At 41.3% G+C, this 26756-nt stretch overlaps 1 protein-coding gene across 2 annotated transcripts in view; it reads left to right on the plus strand.

Moving 5' to 3' along the window:
* The window catches only part of Tmem182 (transmembrane protein 182), a 56423-nt gene extending 51185 nt beyond the window's left edge, over nucleotides 1–5238 (plus strand). For both annotated transcript variants that reach the window (XM_008840304.1, XM_017799914.1), the window contains one exon: nucleotides 4676–5238. In XM_008840304.1, coding sequence (XP_008838526.1) covers nucleotides 4676–4896 — 221 coding nt within the window. In that variant the 3' untranslated portion in view covers nucleotides 4897–5238. The remainder of the gene's footprint in view (nucleotides 1–4675) is intronic.
* The last annotated feature ends 21518 nt before the right edge of the window (nucleotides 5239–26756 follow it).

Consider the following 26756-nt stretch of genomic DNA (forward strand, 5'->3'; position numbering starts at 1 on the left):
TTTTGCGATTGGATTATGTTCTGTGTTTGGACTGGAGGACTGGATCCATGTTGTGTTCCTCCTACTGCATTGCATCAAGTGATGGATGTGTAGTCCCAACTTGACATGTGTCACCGGAGTTCTCCTGGGGTCTCTTGCACGATCAAACAAACCATATACTATATTTTTATGTGCATTTATTATGGTTTATGCCCTTGTAGGGAGGGAATAAATGGGGGAACTTACAAAGAGACAAGCACTCTTATGCCACAGAGGCTCAGAGATGGCCAATCCAGACTGCTCCTGGCCTGCCCATAGTCTCTGTTAACTCTCGCCCATGCATCTGGGGCCCACAGTCTTGCCCCAGGATGGTAAATGCCCCCACTTGGTTCCCCCCCCCCGCCGGGTGAGACGCCTGGGGCCATCTTTCTCACCACACCTATCCCAAGTTGGCAACACAAGCCCCTCCTTCCGCGGCTAACTGTCCAAAGTCAATTCTCCACAGAAGGCTCCGCCCCTTGGAGGAACCAGGACCCCTGGGGAACACAACATGGCACTGGCGATGTTAGCTTTGATCACTTGAATATGGTGGCATTGACAAGTTATTTTAGCCAAAGGTTATCCTTTTATCTTGTAAAATTAGCATTTTGTGAAAGATCTGAGCCTGTGTAAGTATCTGCTGTTTCATTTAAATTTCATTCCTTACTTTTAGCATCCATTTTTTTGCTTGCTTGAAATATTGAAATGATTGTCAAATGGGGATTTCTGGTTCTTCTTTTCCTTCTACATTTGTGATTTGGATTTCCACTATAAGAAAACACTTTCTTTTCCATAGTTAGTGGCTCATTTATGCATATTGCTGTGGGTTCTCTTTTCTTCAATGTGTTATAATATGACACCATCAATATTCATTTAATGATTAGTATACACATACATGCACACACACACTTCATTGTTGATGTTTAGATTGTTTATTAAATGGGACAAAATGTAGTCTAGTAAAGATGACCAAGATGATACAGATATAGAAAAGGCTATTGCAGAACAGGGCTAGCTTGGCAATGGCCTACCTTATATGGTATGAATAGTCCAAAGGAAGACTACTGTAGATGTAATGTGCATATATACACTGGCATCTACACTGGCTTCTCTTATCTATGTATCTATCACCTTGTTTTATCTGTGTATCTATCACCTATCTGTTGACTATTGTGGATCCATGTTGATAGGTTCAGTCTAGAGGACCGAGCTCATTCTTGCTTACTATTCTTTTCAAGTTTGTAAGTGAATTTTTGGCAGGGAAACACATAATTCCAATTAGAATTGATCCACTTATTTATTTGATCCATCCAACTCTAAGTAGTGGCTACCTGATTCCCCTCTTGACTACAGACTTGGTGTAGATTCCCATAATTGTCTTACTGTGTTACCAGCTAAAGCAGTGTCTTTTGGTGTACTTTCTCCATTAGTTATCTCGTTCTCTCTCTCTTTCTCTCTTACACACACACACACACACACACACACACACACACACAAACACGCACACACCATTTGCAATTTAATGGGTAGAGAGGTATTGATTACTTCACCCCATGGGTGAGATACAATTATAAACATGTTTCATATAAATTGTTTCATCTTTAATTAGTGACACGTGGAAGACTATAGGATAGAAATGGGTATTTTTCAGTGCTTTCATTAATTTTGTTGCCCATAATGTTCTTTTGGGGGTTTTTTTTTTGGTTTTTCTCTTTTTTTGAGACAGGGTCTCCTTGTAGTGTCAGCTGGACTGGACTACACTATGTAGACCAGGTTGATTTTGAACTCACAAGGATATTCCTGGCTCTGCCTCCCAGGTTCTGGGATTAAAGGCGTGCACTATTGTGACCAGTTTGGGTGGTCAGTGTGGGAGGGAGGTGGTACTTTCAAAAATAAATTAGGGGACACTTTCTTTCTTATTTATTTATTAATTTTGTGGATGTGTGTGTCTGTGTGTGAGTGGGTTTGTGCATATGAGTGCAGGTACTTGCAGAAGCCAGAGGATCCTGTGGAGCTGGAGTTACAGGCAGCTGTGACCCCCCCGCCCCCACAGGTGATGGGAATCCAACTCAGGTCCTCTGCAAGACCAGTGCATGCTGTTAACCACTGAGTCACCACCTGGAGCTGGAGTTACAGGCAGCTGTGACTCCCACCCCCCCCACACACAGGTGATGGGAATCAAACTCAGGTCCTCTGCAAGACCAGTGCATGCTGTTAACCACTGAGTCACCACTGCAGTCCCCACAGTGTACTTTTCACATTTGAAACCCAGTAATGGATTTTGTGACTTTTAAAAAGATATGTATAAGATTACTGTTTATTTTACAAAGACAATTTCTTTTCTTTTCTTTTTCTTCCTTTTTATTTTTAAGGACATTTGAAAACATGATGTTTACTTGATGGAAGGAAGATAAAAACTGTATCAACAAATAGCGCAAAGGTTGGCAATGTGTTTGCATGAGGCCAAAGATATCATACAAAGGCTCAAGACAGGCCTTTCTGTCAACAGGGAGCACTGTCTGCATATTTGCTGAAATATGAGTTAGGAAGCTCAGAGTCTCTAGGCAACAGAGAGCATGGCTGTAGTGTCAAAGTCTGAAGTACAGCTTTGTCAGGAGTTTGCTGTCTGGCATGGCTCTGCTGTTTCTCTGGGATGTAGCCATTGCTCAGTGGCTGATATTGTGTCCTGTGGGCCAGTGTATCTACGTTAAAGATCACGCTGCGAAGAACATTTCTAATTATTAAGGAAGCATCTCTGTTACTTACACTTTGCTCTTAGCCAGAATGGTCATTACTAGAAACCTTGATTTCTGATGTCAGCACACCTTGATGTATTTACAAACCCTTCTTTTGGGTCTGAGGCTCAAGATTCTTTCTGAACTTGATAGCCTGGGGGGGGGGTGGTCTCCCTCAGTGAAGCAGAAGCACAGTGAATGTACTGAGTGTGACTGATGGCTGAGCCCTTAAAAACTGCCTCTTCCATCAAGATGCCTTGGTCTCTGCTCTGAGCAGCAGAACTGCAGTTAGCTTTCAGATATGTGAGCAATTAAAATATGAAGATTTTATACCTGCTGTACTTTGTATTTGGAGTGTTCACCAAAGGACATGTGCTAAAGGCCTGGATGTCAGCCTGTGGCACTCTCGGAGGTAGTAGATAGAGCCTTTGGGTGGTCAGTGTGGGAGGGAGGTCAGACTTTGGGGCATGCTCTTGAAGAAATGTTGGGACCCTGACCCCTTTCTCTTTCTTATTGCCTGATGGTTACCCTGAAATGAACAATTTCCTCAGGCAGTTCTACCATAATGTTCTAACTTCAGCAGGCCCTTAAGCCACAGGGTCAAGGTATCATGGAGAAAAGCTCTAGAAACTGAAAGCCAAAATAAATACTTCCTTCTTATAAGCCGATTCAGCACAATTCTATTTTGATTCAGCAGTGGACTTCACACACAATCCTATTGATTTATTCTGCCCACTAGTTCAATAAATATGACAATCGTGAGCATGTTTGAATTGGGTTTTGGACAAATAGCAAATGACCCTAACCTCTGGGACCAGTGTGAATCCTTTGGGTTGTTCAGGGTGCTTGCTGCTCACTAGTGAATCAGAAGGGAGTGAAGTATAGGCCTGGTAGTTATTGTGTCAACTACATCTGAACAATATATGCCTGAAGACATTCTCAACTTTAAACATTCACAGGCCTCTTTGCCATATCAATTGTTAAGGTCAAAGGTTCATCATTGTGAAACAACTTCTGCTCTTAGAATTCCAGCAGTATTTTTAAGTGAATGGTTACAGCCAAGTGGGAGTTGTTGATAAAATGTGATGTTGCTGCTTCCTTCTTTCCTCCTTTTCTCCCTCCCTCCCTCTCTAGCCCCTTTCCTTCCTTCCCTCTTCTCTTTCTCCTCCTCCATTTTCCACCCTCCCTTCTTACTTTCTAGTCATTTAATAAGGCTCTAAACCTCAAACGTATGGTTTTATGTTCCTCAGACTCTTTTATCATCAGTGATCTTCCCTCATTCTTTCAATATCCATGATAAATATCATGCATATTTGTCTTTGTTCACTCAGTGTGTTCATGTCTGTCCTTGTGTGGAACTCACCCCAGCTTCCATTTTCGTGGCCATGTTTAGTTGTAGTTCTGGTTAGCTGGGTTTTAATGGTGTAGCAAGAATTAAAAAGGACCTGGGCTGAAAATCAGCTCTGAAACCACTATCTGTGTTTGCACACACTTAAAGCTTGGGGATAATAGTACCCATTTCCCTGAATCTCTGTATGTATTGAATGAAATAGTGTGTTACAATGCTCATCTAAAACACAGCATTGGTGACAGTGTATAAACTTTAGAACATAAACTTCACAATGTTTGAGTCCTTGGCAATGACAACACAAACTCTCAGCACAGTACCTGGCATACTGTAAGCACTCAAAGCTTCTATTGACTGTTGCTGTTGTTTCTCATGCTGATGTAGTTCTCCCCAGAATGCTTTGAAACATGAAGGTAAATACCATGTCTATTAGGCACACAATGAAGAGAAGGACAGATGGTATTTGATTCAACTAGGAATGTGTTTAAGGAGTTCATCCTTAAACTAATGAATGTTTTGGAATAGTTTGGGGAATGATGCCTCCAGAAAGGTAATGGTCTTCTTTCTTTCTCAGGTGTCCTGTTTTCCCTGGTGGTGATGCTCTACGTCATCTGGGTCCAGGCAGTAGCTGACATGGAAAGCTACAAAGCTCTGAAAATGAGAGACTGCTGGGAGTTCACCCCTTCCGTTCTCTATGGCTGGTCATTTTTTCTGGCCCCTGCTGGGATATTTTTTTCTCTTCTGGCTGGATTACTGTTCCTAGTTGTTGGACGGCATATTCAGATACATCACTAACCAAACTTTGGCCACCAGAATTTTCAAGAGAGGTTTTAAAACAATATACTTTTGTCATTTTCTTTTAAATGATATCAGCATAAAATTAGTTGATGTACATTTTGGGTTGTTATTTTGAATGAGTAGTTTTACTTGTGATTTCCTCTGATATGAAAATCCTCAGATTTCTCTACAACCCAACACTATATTTGTGCAGTCAAGGACCTAGTTCTGTAGCGAGCAGGTAGTACATGCCCAGCTCATTGCACAGTTTGGGGTTTACGCAGTTTGCAAATGCTGTCACACAGAGCAAATCCAGGTTTGCCTTAAAGTCTATTTCTTGACATTCTGCTGCTGATATTAAAAAGTGGAAAATAATTAAGAATGGCAAACAAATGCCAGACAAGTTTGTTTCTTCTCCATCTACATGCCTATGCATAGCCATATACTTATTCTCTGGCTTCAGAGAGCAAATGATTAATTATTTAAGAATAGATAGGAGTTGTTCATGCTAGTAAGAGCCCTGAAGTCCTGAGTTAAAATGGGCCAGAACAATTACACCAAAAGTGTATACTTACTCTATTTTCTTATCAACAGCAGTTACTTAATTTTATTCTTTTAATTGCACTTACCAAAACCTTCAACTGTTTAAATGCAACAAATTTACACACCAAATTATATATAATGCAGACTAGAACTGTATGAAGCTAAAGTGCATTAATCTTGGAATGTAATAAGGTTTAAAATATGTAAAAGCCAAGCACCTCAGCTTAGCACATAATTCTATTTGATATTTTAAAATTCTCATTTAAAAATTAAATTGCTGAGATGTTCAGCATGTGAAAATTTATTGATGAGACGTGCCTTTCATTCCCAGCTATAAAGTCTCCAAATACTTCTACTCGAGGATTATAATAGTCCTGCTTTATGAAGACTGAGGCATATTAACTTTCCCCAAGATTTTATGGGTTTCAGTTCATCTGATCATTTGATTCCTGTATTGTCCCTCAATTTCTTCATCTTTACAATAGATACATTAACATTTACCAAGCCACAATTTCCTTTAACCTCCTGGAAGAAAAGGTTTTGTGGGGAAATAGAATTCTTTATTATTCACTAGCACAGGCATTTTGCATATCAAAGGTGTTCATTTGGCAGGAATGTTGATTGAAATCAAGCCCATCTCAGAGACTTCCCTCTGTTGTGACTGCATTCTGGAAGTTTCCATCAAGGAAGAGACTGGTGTTAGGAAGGAACAGGGAAACACATAGCACTGAAGCTTTGTTGGAGGCCTAGCACTGCATTCTGCTGTGAAGGAAAGGCAGCTCAGAGACAGAAGAGTAGCTGCCTAGAAGGGTCTTTGGGAAAGGTGGTTGCCTCCTCCCACCAGCAGTGGAGCCTCAGCCTTCCCCACAGCCTATTGCATCCATGGGAGGGAGCAGAGGTCTGAGGTGTCTACTAAGTCAAGGGGGCATTTTGTGACAAACTTGCCTTAACAATAATAACGTTTTGAAAGTGCCAAGGGTTTAGCTAGTCTCCCAAATCATTTCAATGATGTAAGTGTATTTTTTTGCTGCTTTTCCTTTGTCATCTTCTGTTTCATTTTTATATTGTTTCATTTAATTCTTTGATGTCTTTGGATTGATTATCAGAGAAATAATTAGGGGTTCTGTTATGCATTTTCCCTGTGATTGAATTACGGCATGCCAGTAAGTTTTCCAGATGATGCCTACATGTATCTGATTAGCTCTCATCATCTGAACATACAATTCTTTTTTGTAGAGTTTTGGAATGGAACCTTTTTCAGGGTTGTATGCCATTTAAACTTCACACACAAGCTGTTTTTGGTAAAAGTTTGAATATTTAGAAATTTCAGGTGGTTCCTTATTTTCTGATATACTTATGAGGCCACTGTGTATTTATCATAAGGCAATTGGCTAAATAACTAACACATGTGACAATTTGTACAGATCCACATGATGGAAGTCTTTTAGATTTGCAACAATCACATTGATTTCAAATGTATTTTTCATTTATTTAGGAAGTGGGCAGAATGAAGGTGAGTTGTGTTTGCTATGTTCATATACAAACTATTGTTCAAGAATAGAGTATAAGAGTTTTATATCTGACTGGGGACACTGTATTTCCAAATGTCTATGTTATGTTTATTTCTCTATTGGGTACATTAGTTCATTTTCAGAAGCATTCAAGTAAAATTAAAAAAAAATTTAAAGTGTTGATTTTCTATGATAAGTTTTCAATATAACAAGTAAGGTATCTTTCCAATGACACTTATAAAGAGTGACTAAAGACAGTAAGAAATGGCTTGGACTTTGATAAAAGCTGTGATGTTTCCACACGTTGGACTTCTCACTGGGCTCAGGTCAGTCAGTAGCAGATTACACATGAATTGAAGCCAGCTGGAGAAATTACATAGCGATACTTAAGAATGATTTTCAGCTTCAGCTTTTGGGGCAGGGGTTCCTAAAATCACATACTACCTGGTATACTCTCAGGGGTCCTTTTTACCACAAATATGTGAAATTCAGGCGCTGAATTTGAAGGTTAAACCCACTTGTGAAGGAATACAGTAGAGAAAATGTACAGGTGTGTGTGTGTGTGTGTGTGTGTGTATGTATGTGTGCATGTGTGTGTGTTGTGAGCACCAAGTATAAGGTCACAAGTGGTGGCGCTATTGTCCAAGATATCAGTCAATATGTCTCTCACAAATGCTTAAATATATTCACAAAAATTCAAATCACACAAATTGATTACGCTGACCAAACCAGGAGGGTAATGCAGGGGATTGGAGGGGATTGCTCAGGCACATGCATGAGCAGGGCTTGTCCTGAAGATCTCAGATGCTGAGTTTGGAACAGAAGAAAGCACATGGAGGTCCAGAGGTCTTGGTGGTTTTTCAGAGCTGATGGGCAACTCTGGTTCCAGGCTTCCAAAATCTTTACGTGCTGGTGGGTGAAATCAGGGCTTTTCACCTTGCCTTGGGTCACAAGGTAGTGTGTTCCTGGAAGAAGTTTGATGGCAATCTTTTTATGATGCTTCACCATCATGGTCATTCTCAGTGACATCTTTATCTTTGTGCCCAGCTTAAGGTTCCCTCATTAACATATGCTGTAAACAAAGACTTCAAAACAATCCTTATCTTTAGCCACCTTGGGGTTCACTCATTAACATAAGAAACAAACAAGCATTTAAAATCAACTTTGTCACGGGTCATTGACCACAATTCAAGCCTGATGGGCTTGGTGATCCCGAGGTATAGGTGCAGGAGAAATCAGGATGCAGGGGATGCAGAGGCGTGTGAACCAGTGCATGCTTTATTCTAAGAATCAACCCTATTTATAGTACAACAAGAGGAAAAGAAAATGTTCTTCTCAAGCCAAATTACCTCATCATGATATGTACAGTACTTTTATGATATTTGCAGTACCTTTGTGTTCCCCGGGCTCAGCCCTTTTTGGAATCGTACCTGTCCCTCCATGCCTATTAAACATTCTATTCTTTACATACAACTTTATTAGTCACACAGCCTTGTTATACAAGCTTACTTATGTACGTTTAATAGGGTTCAAGGAACTGTCAGTCTCGTGATAGAAATCACTGCAGAAGAACATCCAAGTTCTCAGGGAACTGAGGCTTCCCGGTCCAGGTCTGAGTTTACTTCAGGTCGGAACTCACTCTGAATTTACTTCAGGTCAGAGCTCGGGCCTTCACACAGCTTTCTCTGATTATCTGAGCTACCTGGGGTTAGCTAAGAAGTCAACACTCCTCAAGAAAGTAAACAAAAACAATCGAACTTTCACATGTCAGGAAGGTAAATAAACACAGTTTCACTTTCCTTTCCAACATGGCAAGTTCTGCTCCTTACAGTGTGTGTGTGTGTGTGTGTGTGTGTGTGAGAGAGAGTTGAGTGAGGTCCGGGAGTGACCGAATTTGATTGGAAAGAAGATGAAAAGAGAACTGGCAGAGAGTAGTGAAGGGAGAGAGAGAGAGAGAGAGAGAGGGAGAGAGAGGATAAAGAGAGAGCACTGTAATTATAAATGTGGATGGACGGATCAGCTGAATGATGTAATGAGTATATGTGAGATAGGCATGTTTTAGAGTCACTTTCTCTGGGAGAACCAAGATGTGACTATCTCTGGGTGCCACTTTAATCCTTTTACTCAGTTGGTGATGACTTATTCAACTCAGTCAGAATTTTATTTGAATCTCCATGAACGTAACGGAACTGGGTTTACATGAACCTTGGAATGCCAGAGACAGACCTGGAGTACTAATCAATAGCTGAACCTGAGCCTGCAGGTGGGTGGTAGAATTCTGGGGGAAAGACCAATAGTGTCAGAAAACATAATAATGAACAAAATCAAAACCATATTTGCTTTTGGTGGGACCCCACTGGGAATGGTAGGTTTGTAAAAAGAGATGAAATAGAAAACTAAATTTTTATTGATTGTCTAGAGGAATTAGGAATGTGGAGACTTTTTTTTTTTTTTTAACAGTGATGATCAAATGTAGGTGGAAAAATTCCAACAAGAACAAAGTAAAAAAGTAAGACAGTACCTTAGCTACATTCAGGGTGGGCAGGAAATCATTTGATTTTTCCTGTTATGACATTCATGCAAACCAAGCAATGGATCTTTTAGATTTATTTATTCATTTTTATTTTATGTATATGAATGTTTTGCCTGCATGTATGTATGTATGTATGTGCATCATGTGTGTTACTGGTGCCCAAGGAAGCCAGAAGGGAGCATTCCTTGAATCCCTTGGAACTTGAGTTACAGTTTTGAGCCACCCAGTTTTTGGGTGCTAGAAACAAAACCCAGGTCCTCAGTGGGAGCATTAACCACTGAGCTCTCTCTCCAGCCCCAGCAATGGCTCTTTTAAACTGATTGTCATGAAAAAGAAGAAAATATCTAGTTAAGAGTACATCCATGGGCTGGAGAGAACACAGTGGTTAAGAACACTAGTTGTGTTCAAATACCGGGTTTGAATACCAGCACCAACATGGCAGCTAGCAACTGTCTGTAACTCCAGTTCCAGGGGATCTTATGGCTTCTTCTGTCCTCTGCAGGTATCACACAACACAGATGTACTTACCTACATGCAGGCAATACACTCACACACATAAAATAAAATAAAATAAAAAAAGAGTGCAGCCACAGGGATGGTGTTGGAAGCCTTTAATCCCAGCCTTAGGGAGGCTGAGGCAGGTGGATCTTTGTGACATCCAGGCCAGCCTGGTCCACATAGTGATTTCCAGACCTGCTGGGACTAGGGAGACTCTGTCAACAAAAACAAAACAAAACCAAACAACCAAAAAACCCCCCAAGAAGCAAACAAACAAAATATCCATTTTGTATAAAGCCCCCATCTTGATGAACTGTCCCAGACCCTGCCCTGGCTCAGGCTAGTGGTTCCAGGAAGAGCTGACCTCAGGGCTATTCCAGGAAGAACTTCCCACAGAGAAACACACCAATAGAACTCTGGGAGGGGTCCAGTTGAGGCTTATTTGGCTTCTGTAACTGTTTGCTTATGCATGGCCTTAGGAACAAACATGTGACTGCTTGTACCAGTGGCCTAGTCAGAATGTGGAATTTTGCCTTTAAAAAGCTTCACTTTCCTCTGAGGATTGCTGTATTCTCTCAATCAGTCCAGAGAGTGTAGTCACTGGCCAGCTAACTAAATTCGGCTAATTCAAAATATTTGGAGTCTGAGTGGTCCTTCTTGGGGGTCTTGGCACTGTAACAATATGTTGTGACAGTTTGGGTTGGAGAGATGCCTCAGTGGATGAAAGCATTGACTACTCTTGCAGAGGACCTGAGTTTGATTCCCAGCACCCACATGGTGGAAAACAACCTTTTGTCAGCTCTGGCTCCAGGGGAATCTGACGCTCTCTTCTGACCTCTGTGAGTCACAGGACCACTTGCATACGTGCAGGCAAAACACTCATGCAAATAAAATGAACGTAAATAAAATACTTAAAAAAAAGAGTGCAAATAGTTAAGAGCTGTTAATGTCAGGTAGGGTGTACTAGAGAAATCTCTGAAATGACCAAGAAAGCACTGACCAACCCACTGTGGCTTTCAGCATCCTATTCCCCTGTCTTGTGCCAGTATGAAGGCAACTGGGTTCTCTGTGGACTCTTTATCTGGGACCTGTGGGGAACTTTGTATGGTGTGGCTGGATGGTAATAAACCTGTGTCTGGAGAGCCCAATTCCAGTCTCATATTTTTAGATAGTATTGGAAGACTGAGTTTTGCAAAAAAACCATAGCTGAACATAATACTATGATAAATTTAAAAGTTACACTCTTTGTATTTGTTTAAATGATATAACTCAATGCACATATAGAAAAATTGGGGATATGTACAATTTGCATATATATGTAAATATATGTATATAAATATATATAATATATATGTATATTACATTTAATATAATATATACATATAATGTATTTTAATGATTATTTTTAAAGGTTTTTATTTTTAATTATGTGTATATGTGTGTGTTTGTACATGTGAGTGCAGTGCCTGTGGAGCCCAGAGGAGGGTGTCAGGTCCCCTGGGGATTGAGCTATATGTGATTATGAGACGCTCAACTTGGGTGCTGGGAACTGAACCTGGGTCCTCCAGAAGAGCAGCAAACAATTTTAATCTCCAAACCATCTCTCCAGCCCCTATATAATGTATTTTAAAGTGTATTTATAAGTAACTAATTAGAATGACTAGTTCTTCCTGATTAAACCAGAAGGATGATGATTGTCCTGCATCACACAAATGACAGACAATCCAAACCAGCTCTAGGAAATGGGCAGGTGGGAGCTGTGCAGTGTGCAGCCTGCACTGATGTCCAGTATCATGTAGCTCATCGAGGGATGATGCTGCCTTGGGCTGAAATAAGTGCACACACAGCAAAGAGCTTGGCATTCTTCTGCTTCTGGAAATCCAGGAGTTACTGTGAATATGCAGGGCAGTTCTCCCTTTACATGGCTTGCTTCTTTCTCTTTCTTTTTCTCTTTCTTTTTCCCTTTCTTTCTTTCTTTCTTTCTTTCTTTCTTTCTCTCTTCTTTCTTTCTCTCTTTCTTTCTCCCCTCCGTCCCTCCCTCTCTCCCTCCCTCCCTTCCTTCCTTCCTTTGCACTTCTTTTTTTATTGATTCTAAAGTGAAATTGCCACTATTAAAACCATTCATCACTGCTGAAGATTGTCTTGACATTAAAACTTCCTAAACACATAAGTATTTAAATTGAGAAGCCTAAAAAGGCTGATGCACAAAGCATAATGTTCAATGTCTCATATTAAAAATGTAATCTATATAAAGACAGCAAAAGAGATATTGATCGTGTCTCACTTTCAAAAACAAATGGTAGTTTTTCTCAAGAGAAAATATTTGTAAATATCTTGGAGGCATATTAAATACAAAATTGGATCAATCTGTATTTGTACATATACCCACCAGCCTCTCCATATTTGGATGTGTATGCATAGCCTTGATGTATATATATATAGACATATATGGGTTTGAATAAAGATATGTATATATCTGCCATATCTGTATATGTGTATATACAGGTACATGTCTGACTAGCAACATATATATTTAATACGTATCTTCATAAAATATTTTGCACACTGGAATAGATTTAGATATAAGAAATGCTTACATAAGGTACATGTACACATATATACATGTAGACATGTAGGTCTCAATAGCAACATATATGTCATATCTGTATCTCTAAAATATTTTATCTATTGGAATGTGTTTGCATATAAAAATCTTATGAAAAAGCAATGAAGGGGGTGACTTTGTGGAAAATGCAATGAGAGGATTTGTTAGAGGACCAAACAGGAAAAGGGGGACTTGACACACTGTAGAACTTCAGGCAGCTTGTGTGAGTAGATCCTGAAGGGAGAGGTTTTTGATGAAGGAAGACAAGAATGGTCCAAACACTTGAACCACAAGGCCATTTTAATAAATTCTGGAGTGAAATCAGAAGAGCTTGCTGCAGGATTGGACATGTGGCAAGGACAGGGAGAACCAAACATGACTCAGATTCCTAGCTTAAACAAATGGGCAGAAAGAGAAGATGGAAAGGTGAGGAACAGGTTCCAGGGGAGAGGAATCTATGGTTCACTTTGGTGACATTGTGTTTGAGAAGCTTGTGACAAGTTTTCTCTGAAACTGGCAGTCAGTGGGCCATGGCAGTTGGGAGCTTAGGAGCCATGTGAGCTGGAAACACATATTTTTGTGTCACTAAATTTAAAGCCACATGGAATTTAAGACCCTTAGAGAGGATGGCTAGAGAGTGACAGCACCAGAGAGCCCAACACCAGAGGGTAAGTGGGAGAATGCACCTGTAGAGGGACTACAAGTAGACAGGAGAAGATTGATGGGAAACTCGATGCCAGGGAAAACCAAAGGCAAGATCTGGGGAGGGACTGAGTCTTTGTCTTTAACTCTACTACAGAGTAGGGAAAAGAAAAGTATACTTCTTAGAAAGAAGGCTGGGAAGCTGTTAGAAGTGATGATGGCAGAGGTTTGGCATGGGAAGAGAATCCAGATCTCACAGATTTGATTGATTTGATGAGTTTAAGGGAGACAGGAAGTGGGAGAATTTTGTGGAACAACTTCGAGAAGATTGTCTTTGAAGGCGAGTAGAGAGCAGGCATCGGATTAGAAGGGAATGTGAGAAAGCAAATCTTAAAACCTGGACGAGGAGCAAGTTTGTGCGTTTTGCTGCTCCTGTTTTCGTCAAAATGAATTTATTGTTCTTGTCATTAGTTACATTGACTGTACAAAATGATGGGCTGTGTTATGTCCTCCTCATGCATGGATATAAGGTGCTTTGACCACATTCACCCCTCATTCCTCAGACCTACCCACCCTTTCCTCTCTCCTGGTCCCTTCTTGCTCCCTAATACTCCTTTTCCTATGTTCTCCTTAAAATTATTTTTTAATTCCACATATGAGAGATAGCAACTGATAGTTTCATTTCTGTTTTCTGAATTATTTTCTAACATCATAACCGTAGTTCTGTCCATTTTCTTGTAAATGACATGATTTGCCCTTTTTTATGACTGAATAAAATACCACGTTTTATTTATTCATGCATCTACTGATGAACACCTAAACTAAGTCCATGATTTGACTGTTGTGGATAGTGCCACATTCAACACAGATGTGCGAGGACCTGGCCTGTATGCTGACTGTCTTCAGGTAAATATCTAGCTTTGGTACACCAGATGGGTCTATTTTCAGGGTATTTTTTTTTAATGAAAAGCATTTTTATTTGCGTTTGTTTGTGTCTATGCGCGTGGATGTGCACACGTGTGGGTGCTTGTAGAGGCCAGAAGAGGGTGCTGAGTCCCTTGTAGTTGGAGTTACAGACAGTTATGAGCCGCCCAATGTGATTGCTGGGAACCGAACTAGGATCCTCTTCAAAAGCAGCCAGTGCTCTTAATCACTACATCATCTCTCCGGTCCTTTTGTTTTTAGTTTTATCAGGAATCACACAGTGGCCACACAGAGTTTATGTGTTTTGGAAACTATTTTGTACAGGGGACAAGTGTGTGATGGGACCATAACACCTGTGGCAAGTGGACCTTGTCAGTGTGTGTGGAGGAAATGTGGTACCTGCCTCACTCCAAAAGATGGCACCTCTTCAGGAGTACCTGAGATGTAGGAAGCTCACACTAAATTCATACCGAGAAAACCAACCAAACGAAAGCCCCTCTGTACACTTACAGCACACTTGTTGCACCACTGTGTGCCACAGGTCTGGCACATCACTTCCTGTAGGCCTAGTGTGACTTTCAGCATTGCTCATTAGCAAAGTACTTTAGTGAGGTCCCAGAGACAACACCATTGAAAGATGAATCTGTCAAATATCTGAGTAATATCAGAAAGTGACCTGACCGTAGATTCAGTAGATAAGAAATTTGCCATACCTAAAACATTCCATCCTTCTGAGGAAGTTAATGTCACTGAATCACTTCTCACCAGAAGTGTTTGAGAAGTTGGTGATTTACTTCTGGTATTTGTATCTAGACAAATCACAGTGGCTTCCACGAAGGCATGCACTGGCTTAAGGAGAGTTCTCAGCTTCCTGTTTGAGGACAATCTGGGCTGAAGACATACCTGTAATGGCTGGGGCAGGAAGATCTGAGTTTACTAGAGAGATCGATCCTTCCTTTAAAAAATAAAAAATAATAAAAAAAGAGAAAGAAAAAGGTCAATTAATAGTCTTTTTATAGCACTGTACTAGAACCTCAGACTGCAATTCTGTATTCCATAAGCTGTCCATTTTTGATTTAGGAAAATACCTAAGACACAAGGAACATTCACAGAGAGCTGGATATCTAAATTAATTCAATTGCTTTATTGTGGTATTATTTTAATCATGAAGTACTAATGGTTAAAGCCTAAAATTTCACTATCTACCAAGCTCTCTCAAACATAGTTTTCAAGGACTGTGACTGCTTATTCTAAGACAGGAACAATAGAGAAAAAAGTTATATATAGTTCTCTAAGCTGTTTTGCTTTACAAAAGTAATACATAATGAACAAGGAATTCAAAAGTGGAAGGGCACAGAGGCGTCCACAAATGACACATCGTTCTGCCACTAGGGGCGCTGCATAGTTCTACTAGGTAGCTGGAAGATCTTGCAGAGTAAAGATCTGTGAGCTTAGTATTTTGTTGTCTTTTTGGTATTATCGATTCATCATTATTGTGTTGTTAAATACATTTCAAAGACGACTTATACTTTATGACCACAGCTGGGCAGTGATCCCGAGTGCGTGCTGGCTTGGTTTGTTTGACCTTTGTCTCTGAAGAGCTCCTTTCCATCCCCTTCGCTGCCCTCCACGCACATTACGAATGGAAGGAAAACTAGAGGCAATGCTCAAGGTGATGGTGAGTGTGGTAAGTGTGGACCAATGCACACCTACAAAACAAAAAGTGCTTTCTAAATTTCCGCCAAAAGAAAGTTAAAACTTGATTGCCAGTGGTGGAAAAGTGAATTTGAGCACTTTCTTGGTGCCGGTAACTTTCCTTGTGTTGTCTGGTGGTGGTGATTTCCTTGGAGAGCTGAGGGAAGGGAAATGGGGATGTCTAGCCTGCCCAAAGCCCACAGTGAGAACGATAGGAGGTAAGTCTCCAGGTGTTTGAGGCTCCATGTTTTTTCACTGTTTTCTCCCTAATCCGGAAAAAAAAAAATGTTTTGAAGATTTGTGAATGAAAACAAAGATTTTTTTTGGCAGGGGGAGTCACATGAGAGATGGGTTGCATGGATGAAAAGCACAGCACTCACTCAAAGTGAGTCCTTTTTAAATCCTTGGCTTACCACCCCTGGTGATTTAGCATTGGGGTGTGAAGCATGGGGCAGGATGGGACAGTGTGACACCTCAGTGGGTCTGTGCAGAGTGCTCCATGACCACATGACTTACTGGAGTGAGACAGAAGGGAATCAAAAGCCGTTGACGACCATTTCAGCCACTCTGAAGACCCTAGAAAGCCTACCTCTCAGAAAGCAGATGCTGCCTGTAGCCATGGTGGCTGGTACTAGCCAGATCTAGAGGATGTCCGGAGGAGTTTTTCTTAGGATGAGTCCAGCCTGTGTTCCCTCAGACAAGTGCTGAGCCTCTCCACAGTCCTCTAAGCAATGCTGTTGTCAAAGCCCTCAGTGGAGCACCCCGTGTGGCTTTTAACAAAATTCTGCCCATTGCTGCTGAGGACAGCTGTGGGCACTGGGGTTAAACAAGGTCTAATAAAAAGAGAGGTCCCACATGGGGTTCTCAATTCTGCCATTAGCAATTTGAGCAGGTGAGTGACATCTCTGTGCTTCAATCTTCTGCATGGAGTTGGACAGTGAATCTCTCTCTCAAGGTATCTGAAACTGCTTATCACCAAGTAAGCATTTAGTAAATGCTATCAATGACTCTCATTGCTTTAAATTACCATGTTTCTGTAATTGCAGATCTGGTGGGCTTTACCTTATTATTCAGATTTCATTAGATAAACATTTTTCCAGACCATTTCTCTATTCCATTTTGTGGAACCTCTATATGTTACATGACCTCTCCTGTCTCAGATAACCCAGGAGGAAGAAGGAAGTCTGCCAAACTTCAGGGGTGTGTTGACCGTAATCATATGATGATCATCTTAGAAATAGATCACCAAAGAAGATAAATCACCTCAGAAATGACTCTGGGGACTTCCAAGTCTCATTGGCCAACTAAACACAATTCTAAATTGAATTACTGTCCTTTAGAAACGGGGAACTATTTGAATAGGTATAAAAAAAAAGTCAGAGAGATAATGAAAAAATAGCTCAGCTACCCTTCAGCGTTTGTTCATTCCTTGTTATACAGCTTTGCTTTGAACCCGGTCCCCCTCCTCGCCACACATAACAGGCTGCCAGCCATCACACAGGCTATTTGGCAGCTATTTAAAGTGCAGATCATGTTACTGTGTGCTGTGCCAGGCACCCATGTTCCAAACTGGTATATCACTGATCTCAATGGAAAACCGTGCCAGGGTCCTGTCTCAGAGATTAAATGTGTAGGCCATTCACTTCCTTTATGCAGAACTTCTTTTGGGAACAGTATCTTGCTCACCCTGCAAGGGACGTCCAGCTAGGCTGTCAATCTGACGTATGGTATTATCAGGAACGTTAGTTTTCCCTCCTTCTACATTTGCTTAAGAGCCTACAAACCCAGAGAATAAGAAATGTTAAGTAGAATGAAATGACCTGTTAAGGGGAGATAGGACATTTGTGAATGACTTCAAAAATTTCCCCAGTTCCACAGCCGTTTAGTCTGAGCTTCTGTGCTTTCTGAAGCTGAGCTGCTGTTGCTTCACATTCCTCCCTTCTCCTCTCCCTCCTTTCTAACCAAAGCTTTTGTGTGTCCTTGATACTGGAAGATTATTTCTTGGGGCAAAACCATGATTGCCCCTGCCTAAGAAGCCAAGGATGAGATCTGGAAGTAGAGGTGAGTGCTGAGCAGGAAAAGAGCAGGCTTCAGCCTCACCTTCATTATCAAATCGGACTGGAACACCACAGAATGATCAAGAACTACAAGCTGGCCATGGTGGCCCCTGCTTGCTATCCCAGCACTGAGGAGATAGAGGCAAGAGGACCAGGAGTTCAAGGTCATCTTCAGCTACAGAGTGAGTTCCAAACCAGCTGGAACTACATGAGACCCTGTTTCAAAAGCAAAATAAAACAGACAAACAACAAAAAACCCAAAGAAACAAAACCAGCCAACAGGTACCTCAGACCACATGTAATAGCACACCCAATGGAACAAATGGAAAGAACTGTCAGTATGTGACCAGAAGTGGGCACAGAGCCCTGCTTCGCTCCTGCTGATGTTGGTTGCAATCACTGAGAAGACATGATTCTTTCCAACTCTGAAATTGAAATGGTTGTTTGGAGATGTTGAAAACAGGACAGCAGCTGGTGTTCTAGATTGTCACATGACATATTTGCAAAGGAGCCATCAGGAAAATGGGTTGTGGTTTTGCCACCTCCTGTGTCCTGGTACAAGATGACCTGTCGTCATTAACTCATGAACTTCCTTGTTATGGTAGTTCATGCTCCCCTATCTCAGGTGTGGCCAGTTCATCCTTCCCAGTGATCACCAAGGCCATGGGAGCATTGCTGGCATTCCAGAGCCCATTCTTTCCCTCTGGATTTTCCAGATCTGTGTCACAACAGGCACTCAATAAAGGCTGATGGAACAAATGACTGCACAAGGTCAGTAAGCTTTGCTGCTGTGGAGTTCTGAGAAGAGCAAGGCTCTTTCATCTGTAGCTTAGAACAAAGTAGAGAAGGAAAACCCAAGACAGGACTTCTGAAAAGACCACACTGCTGAACACTGTGCCTGAAGTTGTCTGAGGGCTGATTTCTAGAGTGTAGGGATACGATGAGAGGCATGTAAAGGACTTTTGTGAAGTAATTAATTTATGGCCCTTTATGATTCTTTAGGAAATAAAAGTTGTTTATTTAAAATTTTGAAACAGATCAGAAGTTAGTAAATATTGTAGATTCTGTCCTTATGGTTGTTTTTCTTTTCTATGAACCAGGGTCTCCCTATTTGGTTCAGGCTGTCCTTGAACTTCAATCCTTACCTTCCTGAGCGCTGAGATTACAGATAGGCACCATTGTGCCTGACTGCTTATGTCCTGCTTTTATTTATTTATTTTCAAATTTCAGTTATTGGTTTTCACACATTCTTCTTCAATTTATTCTTTGAAAATTCCATACATGTACACACTATGTCCTTACCATTCTCCCTACTCCTCACTTCAACTCCCTCCAGGACTCCCCCTTCACATCTCCCTCCAAACTTCATGTTCTTATTTATTTTCTAATCTATTTAACCACTGAGTCCAATTAGTGCTACCCAGATGTGCATGGGTGTGGGTCAGCGCCCGAGGCGTGGACAACGGACAACATTCCGGTGGTCACACCGCTAAGGAAAAATGAGCCCCTTTCTCAACAGCCACCAATTGCCACCAGCTCTTCAGCTAGAGGTGAGGCCTGGGGAGCCCCTCCCACCTCATGCTGGAATTTTTAACTGACTTGATCTTATGCAAGAAGCTACTTGGGAGCCTATGATCTTTCAACCCAAGCTTAAACAAAAATACATAATGGGATGGGATGGTAGAATACAAAGAGTGAAAGCATGGAATCGGGGAGAACGCTGGGAGTTAAGATTTACGCAGGCATGGGGCCAGGGAGGTGGGGGAAAGGCAGGCGACAGGGTGGGTTAACCAAAATAAGGATGTATGAAGACGTCTTCTGAAACTCCATTACTTTCCATGTTAATTTAAAACGTCTTTTTAAAAAAGGAGTTTGGACAGAAGTACCCTATATTAATGAATGATGCTGCTCCCAGAAGACATGAGCCCTTAAATGAAAATCTCTGTGCCAGGCAGGGATTACCTTCCTGAGTTATTAGTCAGAGAGGGCACAGAGGCACCACAAGACAGGCTACTATTTTTGCTCTCTGTTCTCCTGTTCTTGAAATGGGCTCTAGTGAGCAAATTATTCCCTCATTCCCAGCACAAGGGGCTTCCTGGGGAATGCTGAGGTGAGGGGAGGGGAGCTGCAGCACCCGACGGGGTGTACAGACATCTCAGCCCAGGAAGTATTGCCAGATGGAGTTATTCTACGGACTGAAGAGCACTTTGTTCACGTGTACTTCGTACGAAAATGTGCCAATAGTGTCATACAACTTGGCCCTTGTTAAATTTTCTAGGGAAGAGACACTCCACCCACCCCTCCACCACCTCCCACCTGAGTTTATGCACATGGCCAATACACTACAGGCATCCTGTAACACCAGAGAGCGGTCCTGCATATGCAAGTCTTCCTCTCTGAAGTCCGTGGAGCCTCCTAGATTCCACTGCTGTCTCTTGGAAGCCTGTCTGTTTCCTACACTTGTCTTTTTGTGAGACTCCCCTTTTTGCATCATGGATATTGTCTGATCTTCTCCCTCTCCGTGTTAAACTGGATGGAGCGTGTCCTTGTACTTGACAACCTCCAGTTAGGCCCAAAAGGAGAGGAAGCGCAGAAGCTGCTTTCTACAGTAGGTTAAGGCACATATCACCTGTGGAAGGTAAAGGAAACCTGGCACTTTGTCATATTCTGCTGAAGTAGCCCAGAATCTCAGGGCTCACTCTATTCTCTGTAAAGGCCTATGTGCCTCATAGCAGATTCGACTTCGGATCTCTCATTCCTTGTTCCTCTTGCTGCTTTCATCTAAACCTCTACCTATTGCTTTCAAAACCACAGTCCTCACAGTTAAGGAGCAATCGGTTTCTGACAAACGTTTCATTCAATGGACTGTTTTTACTCCGTGGACTCACTTCTCAGTATTCGGAAGTATCACAGGCTTTTTTTTTTTTTTAAGTACGTGGGTTTTAAGCATTCCTACACAGATGTGTTCTAATCTGGGAAATGGGCTTTGTTTACAACACGAAACCTTTGGGAAAGTACATCCTATGTTTTCACCAACCAACAAGTGAAATTTCCATTTAAAGACAGCCGATGCACATTTTTCATGTGATTGTGCAAAGAGTGATGAAGGATGCCCAGTGCAGAATCAGTGTTTTATGGGATCAGCTTCTCCTCACCCTGTATGGGAAACATGATATGTTCAACTTATACAGCGCTTGCAAAGAAGAGCTGGGATTGGCTACTGCCACAGTGATCCTGCTCCATAGGACAGAACCTGCATTTTCCTAACTATTTTTGTAAAGGTTATGGTCCATGCCAATAGAGAGTACTCAGGAAAAAAAAAAACAACCAAGAAATACTAGGGACGGGGTTGTAGGTCATTAGTAGGATACAAAGTCCTGGAGTCAATCCTTATCACCCTAAAAACAAACAAACAAACAAACAAAATTACAATAGCAAAAGTAACTGAGAAGTACTGGCATTTTCCGCTCACTGTCAGCCCACCTCTCCATGCCCAGCATGGCAGCAACAGATAGACATGTATTCTGGATGAAGTGATCACATGTTTTGCTGAATTTTGTCTGTCTGGGCCTTTGACCTGCTGTATTTCCACATTGTGCACAAACCAAATTTGTTGCAGGAATGTAAGTGTGGGCTAAGAATTAACTCTCTGTCTCAGAGATTGACTCAATGTTCTTCCAAATTCTATCCCTGAAAAGTTTTTGGTGTTGTTGAAGATGTTGTTGTCCTGTGCTACTGGAATTACACATCACTGTGGACCTTACTGGTTTAACAAACTAATTTTTCTTGAGAAGGGCACCACCCAGTTGAACAAGGTGAGGTGACCTAAGTGTCATTCTGTGGAGGTCTTTGGAGGCCATCACTTCACCTTTATCCTTTCTTTAAAAAATATTATATTTATTTGTATTTTATGTGTATGAATGTATTGCCTGCATGTATGTAAATGCATCTGTGTCATGCAATGCCCCAAAAGGTCAGAAGACGGTGTTGGATGCCCTGGAACTGGAGTTATGGACAGTTGTTAGCTACTATGTGGGTGCTGAGAACTGAACCTCAGGCCTCTGCAAGAGCAGCCAGTGCTCTTAACCACTGAGCCCTCTCTCCAACCCCGTTTCACCTTTATTCTTAAAAAACAATGAAGATTCTGGGTCTAGGATGCCCAGCCCAAAGGCAGCACCATACCAACTGTGTTCAAGCCCAGTTCTTCAGTAAAAGCCAGAAGTTGGAAGCATTGCAAACCATGTTTACAATATCATTTGAGGGACAGCTGGGGTCAGTGCTAAACTTTAAACTATCAGATGCGGAGAGGCAGCTCTTGCATAACAATAAGCAGGGGCTGTCACACTGAAAGGAAAATAACCACATTTTCACCTTGAAAAATCTGTTCTAAATAGGGTAGTAATTGTTTTTAGAAAGCTATTCAGTGACTTCCTCCCCCACCCTCAAGAATGGCTCAGGAATAAGGTAAACTTTTTATTATAATTTATACAATGTGGTAATTTTTTGAATAGTTTAGAACTTTTATAGCCTGATAACAGATCTGCCAAATTGCACACAGCCTCCTGCACTGGCACGGAGACAGGCTTGGATGACCTGCTGGGTCTTCTCATCTCTAATGTCTGTGAGTCTTTGAAATACATCCCAGAGCTTAATTATGACAGCAGTCTTTATTATTCTGAGCTCCTAACGGCACCCTCCATGGGAACAATGTAAAAAGAAAAGAGCAGGCGCTTTTGCAGTGGTTTACACAAAAAGCAGAGCACATGAGGACTTCAAGGGGGAGTGGAAGGTTGGGCGAGGAGGAAGGTGGGCTAGAGAGAAGAGGGTGCTAGCCAGGGCCAATCACATTCTCCGTTACTCTTTTACAGTCTTATGTAAATCACTCCTGGATATACTTTTTTTGTAGAAGTAACAGCCATGTTATTTTTAAATCTCTGCATTTATTGTGACAGCTTGCATATCATTCTTTACTTCCCGCCATAGCCAATCCTGCTGGATCCTGTCCCTAGGATGGTTGTGTGTGATATCAGAGAATCAGATCAAGTACCACTTTTTTTAAAAAAAAGGAGAGTAGTGGCAAAGGTTGAACAAAGAGGCTGTGCAACTTTGATTGTTCTCCCCAAAGCTGATATCTCATGAAACTTTGGTACAGCTTTCCAAACTAAGAAACTCACTTCAGAGCAACACCAGTTTAATACTATGTGACTGTACCCCCCTTATTTGAATCTCTCTAGTCTCTTCTCCAACACTCTGTATAAGCTCAGACTCAGGGTCCCTCAGTGAACTAAGCTGCAGTGTCCCCTTAGTCTTCTCTAATCTGTGACAATTCACTTATTTTCCCTGGTCTTCTATGACCTTGATAGTTTTGAAGAATACCGATCAAGTTCTTGTCAAATGTGTCTCATTTTGGCTTGATCTGGTGTTTTGATTGGACCTAAGGATTTAGGGAAGAAATTTTGCAGAGGTAGCTTGTCTTCTCAGGGAATCATATCAGTTTCCTGCCGCAATATATTCTGTGTCAGTCATAGCGACATTGATCTGATGATTGAAGGGGAAATCTGGTAAGTCATTGACATATAACTTATTCCATTTATGTGAATGGGCCAGAGTTAGCAAAGGCACCTTATATTAACTACTAGCTTAGTAGACATACAAGTTAATTAGCAGGCATGTACAATGAACAATTGAATTATTAGTTGAACTTTCACTTTCCAACTTCCCTACTCTATGACTTGCAACCATCAAGGCACAGATAGATCTAAAGATATCGCTTGTGATGGCATGACTATAGGCATTCAACAGGTAATCTTGACAGTAACTCTAAAGCTGAAGGACTATCCATCAATCTACTTCATGTAGGTGGTCCACCTAAAGAAAGAAATACATGTGAAGTTGCTGTCTTTGGAGTTGTCTGTTCTTTAGCCTTACTTGCAATCCTCTGCTACACATAGATCTAGAAGACAGGGACGAGTGGGCAGTGTAATGGGATGTAGGAATGCCTACTAGCTATCCATAGCCTCCCACTTACTCCAAATACGCTGTCGCATTTGAAAAGACACAGGTGAATCTCAGGAGGTGGGAGATCCAGGAGACTATATTCTCTACCAGTGGGAAAAAAATAAAGCAAACTGGGTTGGGAGTGATGGTGTACATCTGTAAACTCAGTTACTCAAGAGGTTGAAATAGGAAGATCACTTAGTTCTGAAGTTGGAGGCCAGCCTGGGCAACCTGGTGAGACTACCTCAATAAACAAACAAACAAACAAACAAAGAAACCAGCATAAACTTAAAAACAATAAAGCCAAACAAACCAAAATGAACAGCAGGACTTGCCAAGGTCAGATGGTAGAGCTGGTGTAGAGTCAGTTATGGGATACAGGGGTTCAGATGCTTAGTGTGTTGATATGACCCTCAGTTCAAACCAGCAAGAGAAGCTAGAGCTCTTGCACTCAAAAATGGTGTAATAAGTGAGCAGGTTCTTGGACTCTGAATTCACTGTCAATTAATTTGCAGAAGCTAGGGATCCATCACTCTGGGTTCACTTGTGGTTGTTTTTGCTGGAATAAAATATTCCTAGGGTCTATTTCTAATTTAATGCCATGATGAAAGTTGAGCTTCATCTGTTTCACCCAAGGTGTTATTGATGCTCAAATACACCTCCTAGACGAGGATCCTCTTACTTGTTACCATCTTTGGAAATTAAGGCTAATGTTAGTCATTAGTTGTGCACAAAGTAGTATTGAGGTTGGAATGGGAAAGACTAGGTAATTATAGCAGCTCATAGAAAGACAAAAGAAAACCGGTGAAAAAAGCCTTGTGGACATGCTCCATGCCCTAGTAAGAATTATGACATCTCTGAAAATTCACCACCAGAGAGAGGCCAGGATAACACAAGCACTTGGCAAATGTTCGCTTCATCCAATAAATGTGTTGGCTTCACAGAACATCAGAATTTGCAGCTAGAAGGGATCTGAGACGATAACTATAGCTCACATTTTGGAGTAGACATTTTTTCCTTTAGATCAGTTTAAAGTTCACAATAATATTGAACAGAAGGTACAGAAACTGCCTACATTTTCCCTGTCCTCACAGATGCACAGCCTCCCTCGTGACCAAGGATCCCCTAAGAGCTGTGCACTTGTTACACCGATAAGCTTTCATTGACACATTGTTATCCAAAGTCCATAGTCACATCAGGCTTTACTTTGGGGGTTGTACATTTTATTTTGGATAAGTTCACCACGAATATGTTCAACATAATAGTCTTGCTGCCCCGTAATAGTTTCGCTGCCCCAGGGGCCCCTGTGTTTTGTCTCTTCATTCCTCCATTTTTCCTTATAACTACTGACAACCACCGATTTTTTTTTCCCTATCTTCTTTTTTCCAGAATGTTGTGCAGTATGTATCCTTTTGAGATGGGCATTTTTTGCTATTGTTGAGACAGCTTCTCACTATGTAGCTCTGGCTGGCCTCAAACTCACTATGTAGTTCAGGCTGGCCTCTGCCTTTCAGAGATCTTTCTGCCTCTGCCTCTGTAGTGCTAAAGTTAAAGGCTGGCAACCACCATGTCTGGTCAAAATTAGCTTAATTTACTTAGCGTACATTTGAAGTTTTTCTAATTTCTTTTTTCTTCTTTTTCTGTTTTCTGGTAGTAGGGATCAAAACTAGGGCTTCTTCATATGTGCTAGGCTAATACTCTTAATTTCTTATCATGGCTGGTCACACTTATTATTAGCACTAAATACTATCCTAAAGTCTGGATGAACCACAGTTCTTTATGTCCACTGACCTATTGAAAGACTTCTTGATTGTTGGCAAATTTTGATAATTGTGAATGAAGTCGTAGTGAACATTCATGTTCAACTGTTTTGGGAACGCATATTTTCTTTGGGAAAATAAAAGGATTGTAATTAGAGGATTTACTATGGGAGTAGGTTTAATTTTGCACGGAACAGCTTAAATGTCTTGTAAAGTGGCTGAACCATTTTGTACTCCACTCAGCACCACATGAGGGCTGCCGTTTCACACCTTCCCCAGCGTATGGTGCTGTTGGGTTCAGGATGACTCATTCTAACACGTGTGCAGGGTTATCTTATTTTGCTAACATTTCCTGAGTGCATAATATAGGCCAGACAGTGAGCTAAGCATTTTAAACCTTACTTTATCTTTACAAGAAACATGTAAAGAGAAACCTACCATTTTGTCTTTCCAGCTTTCAGATAAATACATGGAAACCCGAGGAAGCCACTTATTTTGTCCAAGACTTCATCGATGGCAAGTATAGAGTCAAACATTTGCATCTTGGCTTCAGAGCACTCACTCCTCTAATGACAATGCTAAGCCTCATGTCCACTGCTTATAGACGTGGACATTGACTCCAGGTCCACTAAAGGACTTGGTTGGAAGCACAGGGTCATGTAGAGAAAAGCACAGGCGAAAATCCCAGTGTCTGTCTGCACTGCCTCTGCTCTACATGTAGCTCCTCAACTGTCAATTGTGTCATCATTGGCCTGTAGTAGAAAGCCTTCAGTCTTGACCCTCTACTTGGAATTCTGACATACAGTGGGTAGTTCAAAGTTCTACAATGCTGTACTTTTTTCTTTCACTGAATAAGCTGGAGAGCTTCAGTTGTCAACTTGACACATCTGAGAAGAGGGAACCTCAACTGGGGAATTTCTTCTATTAGATTGGTCTGTGGGCATGTCTCTGCGGCATTTTTTTTTTTTTTTTTTTTTTTTTTTTTTTTTTTTTTGAGACAGGGTCTCCCTGTAGCCCCAGCTATCCTGGAACTCTCTAAGTAGACCAGGCTGGCCTTGAGCTCACAGAGATCCACCTGCCTCTGCTTCCCAAGTGCTGGGATTAAAGGTGTGC

The sequence above is a fragment of the Nannospalax galili genome, unplaced genomic scaffold (assembly GCF_000622305.1).
Source record: "Nannospalax galili isolate Female #2095 unplaced genomic scaffold, S.galili_v1.0 scaffold299, whole genome shotgun sequence".
Classification (NCBI taxonomy): domain Eukaryota; kingdom Metazoa; phylum Chordata; class Mammalia; order Rodentia; family Spalacidae; genus Nannospalax; species Nannospalax galili.